At 41.7% G+C, this 15,651-nt stretch overlaps 1 protein-coding gene across 17 annotated transcripts in view; it reads left to right on the top strand.

The window, feature by feature from the left end:
- The window catches only part of ZNF236 (zinc finger protein 236), a 132,082-nt gene that overhangs the window by 31,344 nt on the left and 85,087 nt on the right, over positions 1 to 15,651 (top strand). For all 17 annotated transcript variants that reach the window (XR_010836922.1, XR_010836920.1, XR_010836921.1 and 14 more), the window contains exons 7-11: positions 1,240 to 1,383; positions 4,135 to 4,338; positions 5,302 to 5,530; positions 12,801 to 13,073; positions 14,396 to 14,599. Coding sequence is in view for 11 of the 17 variants with exons in the window: in XM_059039731.2 (XP_058895714.1) it covers positions 1,240 to 1,383; positions 4,135 to 4,338; positions 5,302 to 5,530; positions 12,801 to 13,073; positions 14,396 to 14,599 (1,054 nt within the window). In the remaining 6 variants the exon portion in view is untranslated. The remainder of the gene's footprint in view (positions 1 to 1,239; positions 1,384 to 4,134; positions 4,339 to 5,301; positions 5,531 to 12,800; positions 13,074 to 14,395; positions 14,600 to 15,651) is intronic.

Below are 15,651 nucleotides of genomic sequence, written 5' to 3'. Positions count from 1 at the left end.
TTTTTTTTTTTTTTTTTGTGGTACGCGGACCTCTCACTGTTGTGGCCTCCCCCGTTGCGGGGCACAGGCTCCGGACGCGCAGGCTCAGCGGCCATGGCTCACGGGCCCAGCCGCTCCGCGGCATGTGGGATCCTCCCGGACCGGGGCACGAACCCATATCCCCTGCATCGGCAGGCGGACTCTCAACCGCTGCGCCACCAGGGAAGCCCGAGACTGAGAATTTCATATGCAATGAAGTTGCTTTTAAAGACTAAGTTTTATTATCTAAGACCCAGAGACACTAGGAAGAGCATATACATATTCGTGAGGTTACCTTTCGATCTGAGAAGAATAAATTTGGGCTGTGTAGGTGACCCTTGTGGCGCTCCCTCTTTGTAAAGGTGATTGCTGGGGAATAGCGGTGTGTTGAAACGCACAGCGGCTGGAAAACGGCGCCTTAGAACAGCTCCAGGGCGTGCTCCTCGGTGCTCCCGGCTCTAGGAAGCCCTTCCAGGGAAGGCCGGGGACTCGCCTGCCTCCAGCCTGGGGACACCCTGGGGCCTGCGGTGGGACAGGAACAACCTCTAAGGATTGTGTGTAGCATTGTCTAATCCTGTGATGAGTCTAAAGCCATAAAGTTCGTTCTTAGCAGGGTGCTGGGTGGAATGGAGGTCTTAGCCAGGTGCAGAGCCGGCTGGGCTTGTTGAGCGGCGGAGGGGACGTTGTGGGTGCTTCCTCTGTGCCTGGGTGGCCCTGTCCGTGTCACTGCTCTGTAGTCCACTCTTGGCTCTGTCACAGTGTTAAAAAGTAGTCCCTATAAAAAAAAAAAAAGTAGTCCCTGGTGATGGAAAATGTATACATTGCATGGCCATCCATCCTGACTTGTATGTTCAAGGCTCAGAGTAAAATTATATCCAACTGTCTGGCCTTCGTTATTGAACACTGTGCTCAACCGTTTAAGAAGTTGAGAGCATGTCAGACATTTTTTTACTAGAGCACAATAACTGAAAACTATGATTTTTCACTTGAACCAGTTCTGACTTATAGAAAAGACTGAAATTTCAGTTAATCTCGTACTGGCAATATTGATTAAAGAGTTGGGTCATTGATTCTAGACGTATCTAACTTATAAGAAAAGGTATGATAAAGGGTTAGATTATTTCTGTCATTTTAATTGAATGGTAAATTATGATTTGCCATAATTTAAATATTTTAATCTAACAATTGTAAAAACTTCTTTTTTCTTTTTTCTTTTTTAAGGTCAAGAATGGCCCTACCTATAATTGTACAGAATGTAGTTGCGTGTTTAAAAGTTTAGGTAGCTTGAACACTCATATCAGCAAGATGCACATGGGTGGGCCACAGAATTCAACAAGTGCCGCAGAGACTGCTCACGTTTTAACGGTAAGCTTAGTAAGCTGGTTGATAGAAGGTATTCTTTTACCAAAATCTGTCATCTTAATTAGGACGTTGAAAATTGAATATTATTTAGAATAGTATTTAGTACCGTAAAGGTGCTATGAAAGTTTTCCTATATGGAAGTATGGTGCTACTTTTATTTGTTTGTTTAATGAGTGAAAAGAAATCAAATTTTTAAAAACTTTATAATAATATTACGTGACTCTGATTTATGGACAGTCATCTGAACCCGTTAGAAATAAGACAACATGTAATCATGTAATCATGAATTTATGAAATTGTAATTCCTACGGTCAGTGTTATTGATGATTATTATTGAATATTCTTTACCCTATGTTATATTTTAAGAATCACTTCTCTCCTTAAAGTAATATTTCTCCAGGTCTAATGTGACAGTGATACTTTTTCCTGAGACCTTGGACTTTCGGGAGACTCAATTGTATTTTTCAGTACATGTATTTAAAATTGTACAGACCCCCCAAACACACCCCCTTTTACTCCTTTTTTTTGTAGACTTTCATAGCTCAGCCTTGATCTGCTACTTCTACTGCCCTCCCAATTGATCATAAATGGCAGCATCTAAGCATAGAGTTTGGTGTCCTAACCAACAGCTGAGACTTTGGACGTACGTACAAGTCTCGGGAGTGTTGAAGTAGCTCATGAGTGCCGTCAGCCGATAATCTGTGTAAAGTCAGCAGCTGCCTCCTACCAAACTAGAAAATAGGCCTAGTTTGTATTTAGTTCCCAAGCATGAGGTTCACATTTAGCGTTTACTTTTTCTTTTCTTTTCTCACAATATTTGCAGCTTAGGATGGTTCCCCAACTTACTCTTGTTCAGGGAGGATGTTGTAAAGAAGTTCTAAAACTGGAGAATAATTAGAGTCTAATAATTATGTCTTAAATTCTATTTTGGACTGAGTATTTTTTAAGTAAAATTTTCAAGGTCTAAATCAAGCAAATATTCAGTTCCTTTGGCAGTATGCAAATCAAGTATGTAGATGTAGTGAATTACCTGGAATGATAATGCAAGTCATTTTTAAAATTTGTAGTCTCAGTAAAAAACTGAAAATGTAGTTATAGGGGTTTGGAAACCTGTGATCCACGCCACCTTTTACCCTCATCTGCGTGTGTAAGAGCGCTGTGTCAGGTTATACGTACTGTTTTTCAGGACTGTCTAGGGATCAGGGTTCAGCCTGCTGAACACTGTCTCTTATTTTGCCTCTCCCATTTTCTAAATCTTCACCTTTTTGCTTTACTTTGGAGGGTTTTTTCAACTTTATCTTATAATTCCTTGAATTTTTTTAAGCTAGCAAGGTTTTTAATTTCTGAGATCTTTCCTTGTGATCTGATTGTTTCTTTTTCAAGATACTCTTTTCTGGTTTGATGTACTTTCCTTTGAAATCTAATCAGCATTTTCTTTTAAAAGTTCGCTTCTAGTCATTGAATTGTCTGTCTTGTGCATCTCTCCCCACTCCTCCTCCTTTCAGATGTCTTATAGTTCTTGGTTGCCTGTATTTAAGAAGGGGGCATCAGGAAACCTGCCTCTGAACTTTTTATGTGTGAACAGAGCTGGTTGAACTCCAGTGTTACTTATAATTGGCCAGGGAATCAGCTCTTAAAATTGAGGTCCCTGGTGGCAGAGTGTAGAAGATTTTTTGTTTAATCTAGGGAGCTAAGGGCCACAAAAGGTGCCCTAGCTCTCCCCAGATGGTTTTTTCATTTTTATCTCTTTTAGAGGCAATCCCCCATTTTTTTGCCTGAAGGTAAGTGCCGAATTGCCATCTGTTCTATGGAGGAAGACAGGGGATTCGTTGTCGGTGTTAAGTATTTTAATTAATAGACTTTATTTTTTGGAGCAGTTTTAGGTTAATAGTACCAAAGTGAGCGGAAAGTACGTAGACTCCTCTCCAGCAACTCACAGAAGTTATTAGCCCGTCACTACACCTTGCATTGGTGTGGTGCGTTTGTTACAGTTGGAGGATGAGTGCTGGTGTATTATTATTAACTAAAGCCCACAGTTTATGTTAGGGTTCACTCTCGGGAGAGCATGTTCCGTCGGTTTGGGCCGGTGTCTAAGGCCCTGTTATCCACCATTACGGCATCGCACAGGACAGTTCTCTGCCCCTACCCTCTTCTGTGTATGCGTTTCACACTCCTGGGTTTCTGAGGAATCAGATCAGCTCTCTCTTCACATGTTCTTGGCTGTAGCTTTACAGAGCACTTATTCCTCCAGTGCCCCTATTTTTCAGGAATTAAAAAAAAATTTTAAACCGCAGTGCTTTCTTGCTTATTTTCTGTGTTTTGTAACCCTTTTACGCCTCCACCTTAATGGCCTAAGAGGGAGACACGCGGTCTGTGTGCTTCATGCGCCATCTACGAGTAAGAGTCTCTACCACCACTTACAAGACTTGACTTGCAGTAGAAAAAATTCATTGAATATATTGTTTAAGGGCCAGTTTTGTGTCTAACTTAAAAATCCGTGAGGCATTTTATTTAAAATTTATGTTTGGGTACGTACGGCTGACTCACCCTGTCGTACAGCGGACGCTAACACGCCGTCGTAAAGCGACCGTACTCCAACGAAGATGCTGAAAAAATAAATTCATGTTTGGGATGCTGAGTTTGGGATTTTAATGCTCATAAGAGAGATATACCTGTCTTTTCCTTTTTTAAAAACAGTTGGTGTACAAGCTAACGTGATTGTTTCTATTTTAACGAAACGTTGCTGTGTTTCAGGCCGCGCTGTTTCAGACTTTACCTCTTCAGCAGGCGGAAGCCCAGGTCACGTCTGCTCCGAGCCAGCAGAGTTCCCAGGCGGTGGCCGATGTCATCCAGCAGCTGCTGGAGCTGTCAGAGCCGGGGCCTGCGGGGCCCAGCCAGCCGCCTCAGGCTGGCCAGCAGCTGAGCATCACGGTGGGGGTCAGCCAGGACATCCTGCAGGTGAGGCACACTTAGCTGCTCCTGTCTGTGTCTGTCAGGGACTGGGTATCATCACTGAAAATGAAATACTCAGGTCTGGTCAAAGGAGAGGGGTCTTCATTAAAAATGTGTCATAATTGAAAAAATTATATTGAAACAAAATATGCTTGTCTGCTTACTCATGGACAGTGCAGTATTTGGAATGATTTATTACTCGATAAATAAAAAGTTTAAAACTCTATAATTGTTTCTCTGTAAGTGAATTTTCTTGAAAAGTAGAGGCTTTTCAGAACTTCCTTGTATCTATCCTTGTTGACGGAGGGTAAGGAATGTTTCATCCTTTCCCGCCGCGCTCCTTGGAGACGGCACTGCCCGTCTTGACAGTGTGTGAGCGCCCCTGGCCGTGTGGCGCTGGAGCGCGCGGAGGGCAGAGTGCCCTTCTGGGTCCTCTTCCCAGCCCGGCTCCACAGTCAGCGCCTTCACCCCCAGCAGAGACAGCCTGCTCTCTCCTCGCCCGCTGTTTACTTGCTGACGTGAACACTAACCTCTCCCCTCTAGCTTTGTGGTGACACGTTGGCGGGGTGAGAAGAATCTCAGGTTGTCATGGCAGCTGATGTTGTGAGGGTGACCCTGCTGCAGTTTCAACCAGTGATTCCTAAATGTGTTATAGGCAGCTAGAGTTGTCTGAGAGCAAATTCCTAAAAGGCAAGTGAATTAATTTCAGTGCCCTTGAATTGAGAACTGTAAATGCTTGCCACACAAGAGTTTGGGTGGAGGTGAGATGTCAGATATCAGGAGGGATGTTTCAGCCTCCGAGGGCTGGGCGTTTTGCTCAGAGATGACTGCTTGTCCATGTAGCCCTCAACGCCCAGCGGGGTGGAGTCGGAGTTCCGTAGGTCAAGCTTGGTGGCGTCTTTGTAATTGACTTTGGCGGGCAGGTGTGGGCATCGTGCCTCCTAACCTCCTAGTTCTGTTCTGTCTCAGCAAGCCTTAGAAAACAGTGGGCTGTCTTCAATTCCAGTTGCAGCGCTTCCCAGCGACCCCAGCCACGCCAAGGCCACGGCCGCTCAGGGCCAGACTCCAGACGCCCCCAGCGTTTCAAGGGAGCCAGCTGACCCTACGGCCGCAGAGCGAGAAGAAGAACAGGAGAGCCCAGAGAAGTTGGATAAAAAAGAAAAAAAGATTATAAAGAAGAAATCGCCGTTTCTACCTGGTAATTTTAGTATGCTTTAAGGTTTAGACACTTTGGGTGGCCTCTTGCTGCTTTTTAAGAAACACGCCCTCCTTTTTCCTTCTGAAGGTGGTATGTTTGTTGCCGGCTCTGATAGCGTCTACCTAATAGCATTTGTTTATTGTAAACTTCGGTAAACTTACCGAAGTCCCTGCGATTAGGGCCCCTCCTGACTCATCCCGCAGCTGTCAGGCCCCTCCTTCCCTCCAGCCCTTCCCGCCAGTCTCTGCCCCTTTGTCCCCCAGTGCCGTCGCCTGATGCTTCTAAAGCCCCTCTGCTCGAAACCCTCGGCCCTTTCCTGCCACGCCTGCTCCGGCACCTGCTCCGTTTCTCGGCCCACAAGCCCTCCGCAGCCTACCCCAGCGTGCATTTCTGTCTTCCCTCCCGGGTCACCTGGATGCAAGCTTCTGTTATGGTAAACTTGGATTCCTGCTGTTCTCTCAACATTCTCAAGTCTTCCGAATGGCACGGGTTTCCCCAGGCTTTTCTGCGTCATGAATGTCTTCTTTCTCACCCTCCTCTCCTGTTCTCTGCAGACTTGGGTGGTCATTTGAGGCCAGATCATGCCGCCTCCCCGCAGGAGCACAGGTCTCCCTCCTCTCGGTCCTGCAGACTAGAATGTTTAGGACCCCCGCGGTCCCTCATGTCACTTGTGGACAGCTAGAATACATTCCCTTCATTTCCGAACACCCCACGGTGCTCAGAATGGCTCATTGCACGGGAGCAGGCATTACTGTATCTTTCTGGAAGAAAATAGATTGCTGCCTTTTGGGAAGAGCGCTCCTTTGAGAAAATTTTCTCAGGGAATATAACTACTCTGCCCCTCCCAGGTGTCTTGGGAGCAAGTGCTTTCTTTCTGGAGAGCATGGAGTAATAACCCTGTCATCTCTGTTAACACTTCTTCCTGAGAATGTATTTTCTCATTGTTAACGTGCGATTGTGAGATCCCTCGTTTCTCAACCCACAAAACATTGTGGCCCTACTCTCCTTTTTCTTTTGATCTGGCCCCTCCTCCCCAAGTGAAAAATAGGATGATGGAATCTAAGCAGTTTATTGTCTGGGTTTTCCTGGGATTTAGAGAGACAAGAAGGAAATAAAGGGCCATTGCCACATATTTTTAATAGCTATATGATAGCCTTGTAGGTTACACGTTTAGCTGTGCATTCTTGAACGTCTCCTTTATGTGCCCCTGATAAACTGATGGAAACCCATAGTCCTTGCGAAACGTTTTGTATGAGTTAACTGCTAGTCATCATGCTGAGCCTATGAACATGCTCTGATGTGGCTGCAGGCAACATGCATGTCTTCAGGTGAAAGGCCAGACCTGGCTTCCTGAAGGTAACGAGGAAGGGACACTTCATCCTGGGCCATCCCATGTCTTTAGGTGTTAGAAACAGCTTTCTCTTTTGCACTGAGCATTATTAGATGGAGATTTCAAAATGGAACTGCAGTTGACCTTATTGTACATCATTTTAATGTGGAGTGTTGTGATCATCGAGTTTGTAAAGATTATGCAAATTAATTTTTGAAATACTTGAATAAATGAAGTACTTAGAGCACTTAGCAAGTTTATGTAGTTCTAGTAAATTTTAGATTTAAGTGTGATCCTTACTACAGGTTGGAGCCAGCTTTTTTTGTTTTAACCATCTCTCTGATATTGTGATGAGAAAATTATTATGGGGACATGTTTCTATATAAAGATATTCCTCTTGATTAAAACTTTATAGGGACCAGTATACGTTTAATGTAATGATTGTTTCTGAACATACCTCTTCAGGGGTAGTTGATACCATCTGATACCCTAAGAAGACCCTGAGCAAACTATGCTTGTCTCGTAAGTCGTAACATTTTCTTAACAGCTTAAAATTAACCTTAATTACATTTCCAAGTTGGACTCTGCCATCTATAGCTATCACTATTTGATTTATTCAGTTTTGTGAGAGTGAATATTTTTAGTAGAATTTGCTTTGTTACTTTTGGAGGTATTTTGTGTATCAGTTAAAAGTTTAAGAAATGCCTTTATATTTATCATAAAACTTGAGATGTATAAATCATTATGAAACTTTAATAAATTCAGTTAACCTTTAAAATGTCAGCTTCCTCATCTGTAACAGGGGTAGATAAAAGGGATAGAATAAATGGAAAAGAACTGAATAGCGCCTGACATATACCAAGTACGTAATGAATACGTGCGTTTTTAAGTTATTTTAAAAGCAGGTGAAACTTGCTCAGGCCCTACAATTCAAAAGGTACACGATGGGGTACAGTGGAAAGTGGAAAGTCCCCTCCCTGCTCATCTTGGTCCTCCATGCGCCCCTCCCTCAGGCAGCTGCCGTCACTGGGGTCTTCTGTGTCTTTTAAACAAGCTTAGGCATATTATTATGTATTATATATTATTGTTTTTTAGCAGGATGTAATGCATACTATATGTATTATTTTGTGGTTCACTTTTTCCCACCTGATAGCTTGTTTTACAAGATACATGAATAGTATTCCCTTTTATGGGTAAATAATATTTAGGTATTTGCCAGTACCAATAATGCTGTCGTGGATATGTGTATATCTGTAGGGTACATTTCTGGAAGTGTCAGAGCTTTCAGAGGGTAAGTTCTGTAAAGATTGTTTTAAAGTACTGATTTTGAAATAATTGCAGGCTTACCAGAAATACTGCAGGAATAGTAAATACAGAGAATTGCCTTTTGCCTTCATCTAGATCCTCCAAGTGCTAAATGTTCTGCTGCATTCGTTTTCTCTTTACCTAGTAGTATTTTGTGAGCTGTATCTGTGGCACGTATTCTTTTCTAATTTGTTTGGCTTTAGAGTTAAAAGGGAGAGGTATTTTCTCTTTATATAGCAGAAGGGGGAGAAATGTTTTTATGTAGCCAAATTTGTCAGTGTTTATGACTTTTGGACTCATGTAATACTTAGAATTCAACACTGACATTATGGAAAAAGTGTCTCTTTTATCTAACACTTATACTTTCGTTTTTTTATACATCATCACAAAATGGTCACCATGATATGTCCAGTTACTATCTGTTTACTCTCATATTTTAAACCAAATCTTTGACTCAGTTTTATTTTTTGTTCCCAGATGGGCACCCAGCTGCCTAGACACCATTTATTGAATAACTCGCATTTTCCCTGCTGGAAAGCAATGCTGCCTTTATCATATATTACACTCTCAAACCTGTATGGTTCTTTTCTGGACTTTATTCCAATAATCTGTCTTTTTTTATTCATGTGTTGTGATACCAAATGGTTTTAGCTTTATCGTGTGTTTTATAACTAGGATACCTAGTCCTCTCTCACTAAACTTTTCTTTAATGTGTATTTTTTTTTACTGTTTTCACATATTGATTTTTTCTTGTGTACTTTAAAAGCGACTGCTAAACTTCCAAAACTAGTTCTAAAAGAATTCCTATTGGTATTTGTATATAAGTGATTTAATCAGAGAGAATTGATGCCTTTATAAATTTTTGTCTTTATACCAAAGAATAGGGTTAATAGGGGATTATATGAAATCATGTGTGTGAAACTTTTGAAAACTGTAAAGCACTATAGAACTTAAAGAATCTTTCATTCAATAAAAAGAATAATTTAACACAAAAGAATAGGGTATGCATTTCCATTTACTCAGATCTTTTTTTTTTTTTTCCTTATTTTAGTAGTATTTTTAAATCTTCTGGATTTTGTTGGTAGGTATGAAGGATGTTGATTTTCACATATTAAAATGTGGGCCTCTTTCTGAGTTTTAGTTTTTTAGGTGTATAATCATATCATTTGTAAACAATGATTTTACCTTTTCCTTTATAGTTATTACTGTGCATTTGTTTATCTTATCTAGTTACATTGGCTAGTATCTCTCAAACATGATAAATTAATGGCAGTGTGATAGTGGACTCTTTCCTCACCTTAATATAGGATTGCTTTTAGTACTTTCCTGTCAAGTCAAATGTTGATATGTTTTATTCACCTCCTCCTGTTTTTAGGCAGTTTTTTAAAACTTAAAACTAGACGTTGAATTTTAGTAAATGCCTTTTCGTCTTGAAGATGATTATGCATGTTTTTTCTTTCAAAATTTATTAATGTGTTTGAAGAGAAAAGCTATTGCCCAGCACCAGGAAAGATTGCCACATGGGAATGCAGAACTGGTTTTCCAGATCATTCCGTTTGTCAAAGGGTCAGAAATCTGGATTCAGTTTTCTTTTTCTAACACTGCCTGGGCCAAACAAAACATATACAGGCCAGATTTGGAGGCAGCTTCAGGTTTGAAGCTTCAGCTTCAGCTGCCAGTTTGTATCTCTCTTCCAGTTCATTCCCAGAAATAATTAGAACCTGGTGACAGTTTTATGTCATCTTATGTAATTAAAGACATATTTTCATTTTTGTTTGGAAAAGAAACCTGATTTGGGGAGATTATTTCCACATTTTAGCTGACAGATATTACAGTTCTGTCTTGTTTTTTGGTACATTGTTTTTCTGATTTGTCATGATAAGACCTTTAGGTAATTACTGCACTTCTTCTAAATTAATTTGTACCTATTAGTTTTAAGCAATCTTAAGTTTTAGACTTTCTTAGTATAAGCAATATCACCTAAAATAAATATTTTTCTCTCACTTTAAAAACCATTTCCTTTGTTTTCTACTCTTTTCCCCCCACCTGCCATGGTGTGTGTATGTTCCTCTCTTTGTTCTTGTTTTTAGAAAAATATTACTTTTCATTCTTTTACCTAACCTCTTTCTCTATGTTAATTAGTCCCATAAGGAGTGTTATATTCAGGAAAATACATTTTCTCTCCTTACAGATTCACTGGCACATAAGGAAAATTCCTTGTATTTACTGATAACAAAGAGAAGGAAGCAAGAGCTTTTCTTTTCCCTAATAAAACTATGTCTGTAAAGACACAGTTAAATAGAGTGAAAATTTTCTGATGAATTTCATCAGCATGGCCCAAATCTCTTTGATTTCAAGTGGATTCCTTACCTTATTGTAGGTGTCTGTTTAATTTCTGGCAAATACATCTAATTGAAGTTTAAAAAGCTGATTCTGCCAAATTAGAAATTTGCCAGTTTAGGTATTATTCTACTAATTATATTTCCATAAATTCCACTTGCGATTTTTCTTCTGAGAGGAGTAGCTTCAAACCTGGATCAAGGTTGAATAAAAGTATGGGGTTGGCCAAAAGGTTCGTTTGGTTTTTTCCATATGATGGCTCTAGTAGCACTTAGTTGTCTTTAACTTCATTCGAAACAATTTTGTTAGATTGTATGTGATGGCTGTCCTATCAGTGTGCATTTAAAAAATGACTTAACTGGGCTTCCCCGGTGGCGCAGTGGTTGAGAGTCCGCCTGCCGATGCAGGGGACGTGGGTTCGTGCCCCGGTCTGGGAGGATCCCGCGTGCCGCAGAGCGGCTGGGCCCGTGAGCCGTGGCCGCTGGGCCTGCGCGTCCGGAGCCTATGATCCGCAACGGGAGGGGCCACAGCAGTGAGAGGCCTGCGTACTGCAAAAAAAAAAAAAAAAAAAACTTAACCAAAACTGGTGAAGTTTTGTGTAGCCATTTTAATATCGAAGAGAAGAAAGAAAAAAAAGCAACGTTTTCAGCATATTATGCTTTATTATTTCAAGAAAGGTAAAAACGCAACCGAAATGCAAAAAAAAGATTCGTTCAGTGTATGGAGAAGGTGCTGCGACTGATTGAACGTGTCAAAAGTGGTCTGTGAAGTTTCGTGCTGAGATTTCTCGCTGGACGATGCTCCACGGTCGGGTAGACCACTTGAAGTTGGTAGTGATCAAATCGAGACATTAATTGAGAGCAGTCAACGTTATACCACGCGGGAGGTAGCCGACATACTCCAGATATCCAAATCAAGCGCTGAAAATCATTTGCACCAGCTTGGCTATGTTAATCGATTTGATGTTTGGGTTCTACGTGAGTTAAGCGAAATAAACCTTGACCGTATTTCCACGATTCTCTACTTAAACCTAATGAGGAGAAAACGTTCCGTTTTTAAAACAAATTGTGACGGGCGATGACAAGTGGATACTGTACGATAATGTGGAACGGAAGAAGTCGCAGGGCAAGCGAAATGAACCACCACCAACCACACCGAAGGCCGGTCTTCATCCAAGGAAAGTGACGTTGTGTATATGGTGGGACTGGAAGGGAGGCCTCTATTATGAGCTCCTTCCGGAAAACCAAACACTTCCAACAAGTGCTGCTCCCATTTAGACCAACTGAAAGCAGCACTCGACGAAAAGCATCCAGAACTAGTCAACAGAGAACGCGTAGTCTTCCATCCGGATAACGCAAGACCGCATGTTCCTTTGATGACCAGGCAAAAACTGTCACAGCTTGGCTGGGAAGTTCTGACTCATCCGCCATATTCGCCAGACATTGCACCTTCAGGTTTCCATTTATTTTGGTCTTTACAAAATTCTCTTAATGGAAGAATTTTCAATTCCCTGGAAGATTGTAAAAGGCAGCTGCAACAGTTCTTTGCTCAAAAAGATAAAAAGTTTTGGGAAGGTAGACTTATGAAGCTGCCTGAAAAGTGGCAGAAGGGTGAATACATTCAATAAAGTTCTTGGTAAAAATGAGAAATGCATCTTGTATTTTTACTTAAATACCAAAGGCACTTTTTGGCCAAACGCAATGTTTAGCATTGCAAAAGAATCTTCTGTATTTGACCATAAATCATGAACTCATTCATGAATCAAATATGCTGTTTCTTTGTTTTAACTATGCGTTCCTTTCTATAGCATAAGAATTTACCATTTCCTCATTATTTTTATTTGCATTTTTTTATTAGTGATAACAGATCAGCTCAGACAATGCTTAGTGTAACTTCATTCCTTCGTTTCATGTTCTTTGAGTTAGTTTTGGAGTCATTTGATCACCCCTCCTGTTACTTAAGCTTATGGCAGACTAAGTCTGCCCTGCTGATTCTTGATTTATATCATAGTACCCATCTACTTAGCGTTCTTATCTCTCTTAGGCTATGATTTGTGTTCATATGGGACCGTTAGGATTTTCTGCAAGATTCCATCATAGTCATCAGTCATTTCAGTTATTATGGAAATTTCAGCCTTTTCCACTGTTGATCATGTGTCCTCTGCTGTGGCGAAAGGTCTGTAGCTTTTCATGGGTATGGTGTGCTATCTAAGTCTAAGCCTAGGAGGACACGAATAATCGCTGTAATGTGGTTTCGAGGCCAAGCCGGACCGTTCTTGTTGTAACCTTCCCCCAGGGTCGGTCCGCGAGGAGAACGGTGTGCGATGGCACGTGTGTCCCTACTGCACCAAGGAGTTCCGCAAGCCTAGCGACCTGGTGCGCCACATCCGCATCCACACCCACGAGAAGCCCTTCAAGTGCCCGCAGTGCTTCCGGGCCTTCGCCGTGAAGAGCACGCTGACGGCGCACGTCAAGACGCACACGGGCATCAAGGCGTTCAAGTGCCAGTGCTGCATGAAGAGCTTCTCCACCTCGGGAAGCCTCAAGGTGCACATTCGCCTGCACACAGGTACGGGGGCCCTCCCGCCGCAGGTGGTTCACAGCGGGGTCTGCGGCGGCGGCCGAGCGCGTGGAGCACTCGTGGCTCTTTATTTTAATGAGCGTGACAGTGACCTCCTGCGGGCTGGGCACGCGGCACACGCTGCCGAGCAAAGTCCACGCGACCTTGGTCCTCACGGAGCCCGTGGCCTGAGGAGGGAGCATTAAGCTGTGCCACTTACGAGTGAGGGCAGGAGTGCAGGGAGTGAGGAGGGGAGACCGCTGTGGGGGACGGGGTTCAGATGCAGCCCGGGAGGGCCTTCCCGAGGAGGAGGCCGCCTCGCCCCCGTGGGGCCTCTGGGTTTTAGCTGGCACGCTTCTGGCTGGAGGTGTCTGTGCTGAGACCTTAATGTCAATACTCACTCTGCCTTTCAGATATTTTGTCATCAGTATTAAGGCACAAGAACTTTCATATTCAGGCTCCAGTTCTGTTCATAGCAGTTTTATTGAGATATAATTCACAAATCATAAAATTCATTCTTTTAAAGTGTGCAATTCAGAATTGTGCAACCCATGCCACTATCTAATTTTCGAACATTTTTATCACCCCCAAAAGAAACCCTGTACCCATTAGCAGTAACTTCTGCTAACCCTTTGAGGCTCCTGGGCTGAGCTGAGCATAGGGGTGAGTGTTGGAAAAAGCTGAGATGAGACTGGTGTGATATATGCCTTCCTCTGGGATCTGCATTTTCATTTGCCAATAAAATCGTAAGAAAAGGGAGTTTCCTTCAGAAAAGGGAAGTCATAGCAGAGGATTGTTAAGAGGATGTTATTACTGTCAGCAGCAGCAGCAGTGATATTATTATTTACAATCAAAAACTGCCATTTTCTGCTCGTTTACCAAATGCTGGGCACTGCTGAGTGCTATTCAAACACAAGTGTATAGAATCCCTTGCTGCCTGTATAGCAGCAAGCCTGGGGCCCCGTCGTTATTCCAGTTACAGACAGAATGATTTGAGAGAGGAGAGCAGCCTTACGTTAGTGTCTTAAGGACTACTAGTTGAACATCCATTTTACAATTTTAGGCGTTCTCCTGAAAATGGTAAATGCTCTTTTTTTTTTTTTTTTTTAACTTAAAGTGCTTTTATTACATGGCTTAACATCTGTAACGTGCACTGTATGCAAACAAGGGAAAATAACTGTTAATTTATAATGTCTGTGAAATTATAAACATATGGCATGAAACAACAAATTGAGAATTCAGATCAGTATTAAAATACTAGAATTTTATGTTGGCGTTAACTGAGATGTATTTCTTTGGAATAATTCTGCAATCTATTTTATTTTTATCAGGAGTCAGACCTTTTGCTTGTCCTCACTGTGACAAGAAATTTCGAACCTCAGGCCACAGGAAGACTCACATTGCTTCTCACTTTAAACACACGGAGCTAAGAAAGATGAGGCACCAGCGTAAGCCTGCAAAGGTTCGTGTTGGCAAGGCGAACGTTCCAGTCCCCGATATTCCTTTGCAGGAGCCGATCCTCATAACAGACGTAGGTAAGATTGTCCCCCTTTGGTACTTTGCAAAGGGTGTATGAACATTATGGTCTGCGTAGTTAGATAGTTAGTTGTATGTGTGGTGCCAGTGGAGTTGTTGTTAAGCATTGTTTTGCTTTATGGGCCAGCAAGATTCACAATTAAATTAAGATCCTAGTTCTGGCTCAGCTGCTGCTCAGATTATGTTCTCGGTAAGAGGGAAGTGCTGTGTAAGTGAAGATGTTCATATGTGAGTCCTCACCAAGGAAGATTGTACCTCAGTGGACCTGTGGGGTGGACGGGTGTCCTGAGCGGGGCACACAGTATGCTGTGTCATTTACATCTTAGAAGCCCTGCATGCTGTGTGACAGATCATTATCTGGGCTGCTTTAACCTTTGGATTAAAAGGTAAATCTGCCAGCTTTTAAGTTCTTTTTAGGCTTGGTGTTGTTATGATCAAGGTAAATTATGATTTTGTTAGCTAACTAAAAAGAAAACGCTGTTTATGAGAATCTTCAGAAAAATGATTTTTGTAGGTCCTAAAACAAGATTAAAGGAAACTCATTAAGTTCTGTGCAAGAATTTACATTTTTATGCAGTTCGGACTCCTGTAGTTCATCGTCTTAGGAGAGATAATCTAGTCTTTGAACAAAATTAATATCAAACAAAACGTAATTTAATATAAATAAAGCTTAAATGGTAAAAAGAGAGATACTGTAGACTAACGTCAGCTATAGTCCACTAATAAGGTGATCAATAGTCATGAGCTTTTATGTATCTAGGAGCATAGCTTCAAAATATATAAACCAAAAACAGAAGAAAGGAGAAATATTCAAATTCTGAACCATAGTGAGAGACCCTCAGTTAGATTGGTGTAAACACAGAGAGACTGAGGAGGGTTTGAAGCACACCTATAAAAAGGGTGATTGAATGGCTTTAAAGCCTTGTACTCCAAAGTACACACTCTTTTAAATATGCATGAAATAGAAGTTGATCACATTCTAGGGTATAGAGAAATTTCAGATTTTCAAAAATAGGTACTGTGAAGGATACAGTCTTTGATTACAGTTCAA

This window comes from Kogia breviceps, chromosome 15 (assembly GCF_026419965.1).
Source record: "Kogia breviceps isolate mKogBre1 chromosome 15, mKogBre1 haplotype 1, whole genome shotgun sequence".
Classification (NCBI taxonomy): domain Eukaryota; kingdom Metazoa; phylum Chordata; class Mammalia; order Artiodactyla; family Physeteridae; genus Kogia; species Kogia breviceps.
Note: the sequence above shows the minus strand (reverse complement) of the source record. Positions and strands in the feature narration are given on the sequence as shown.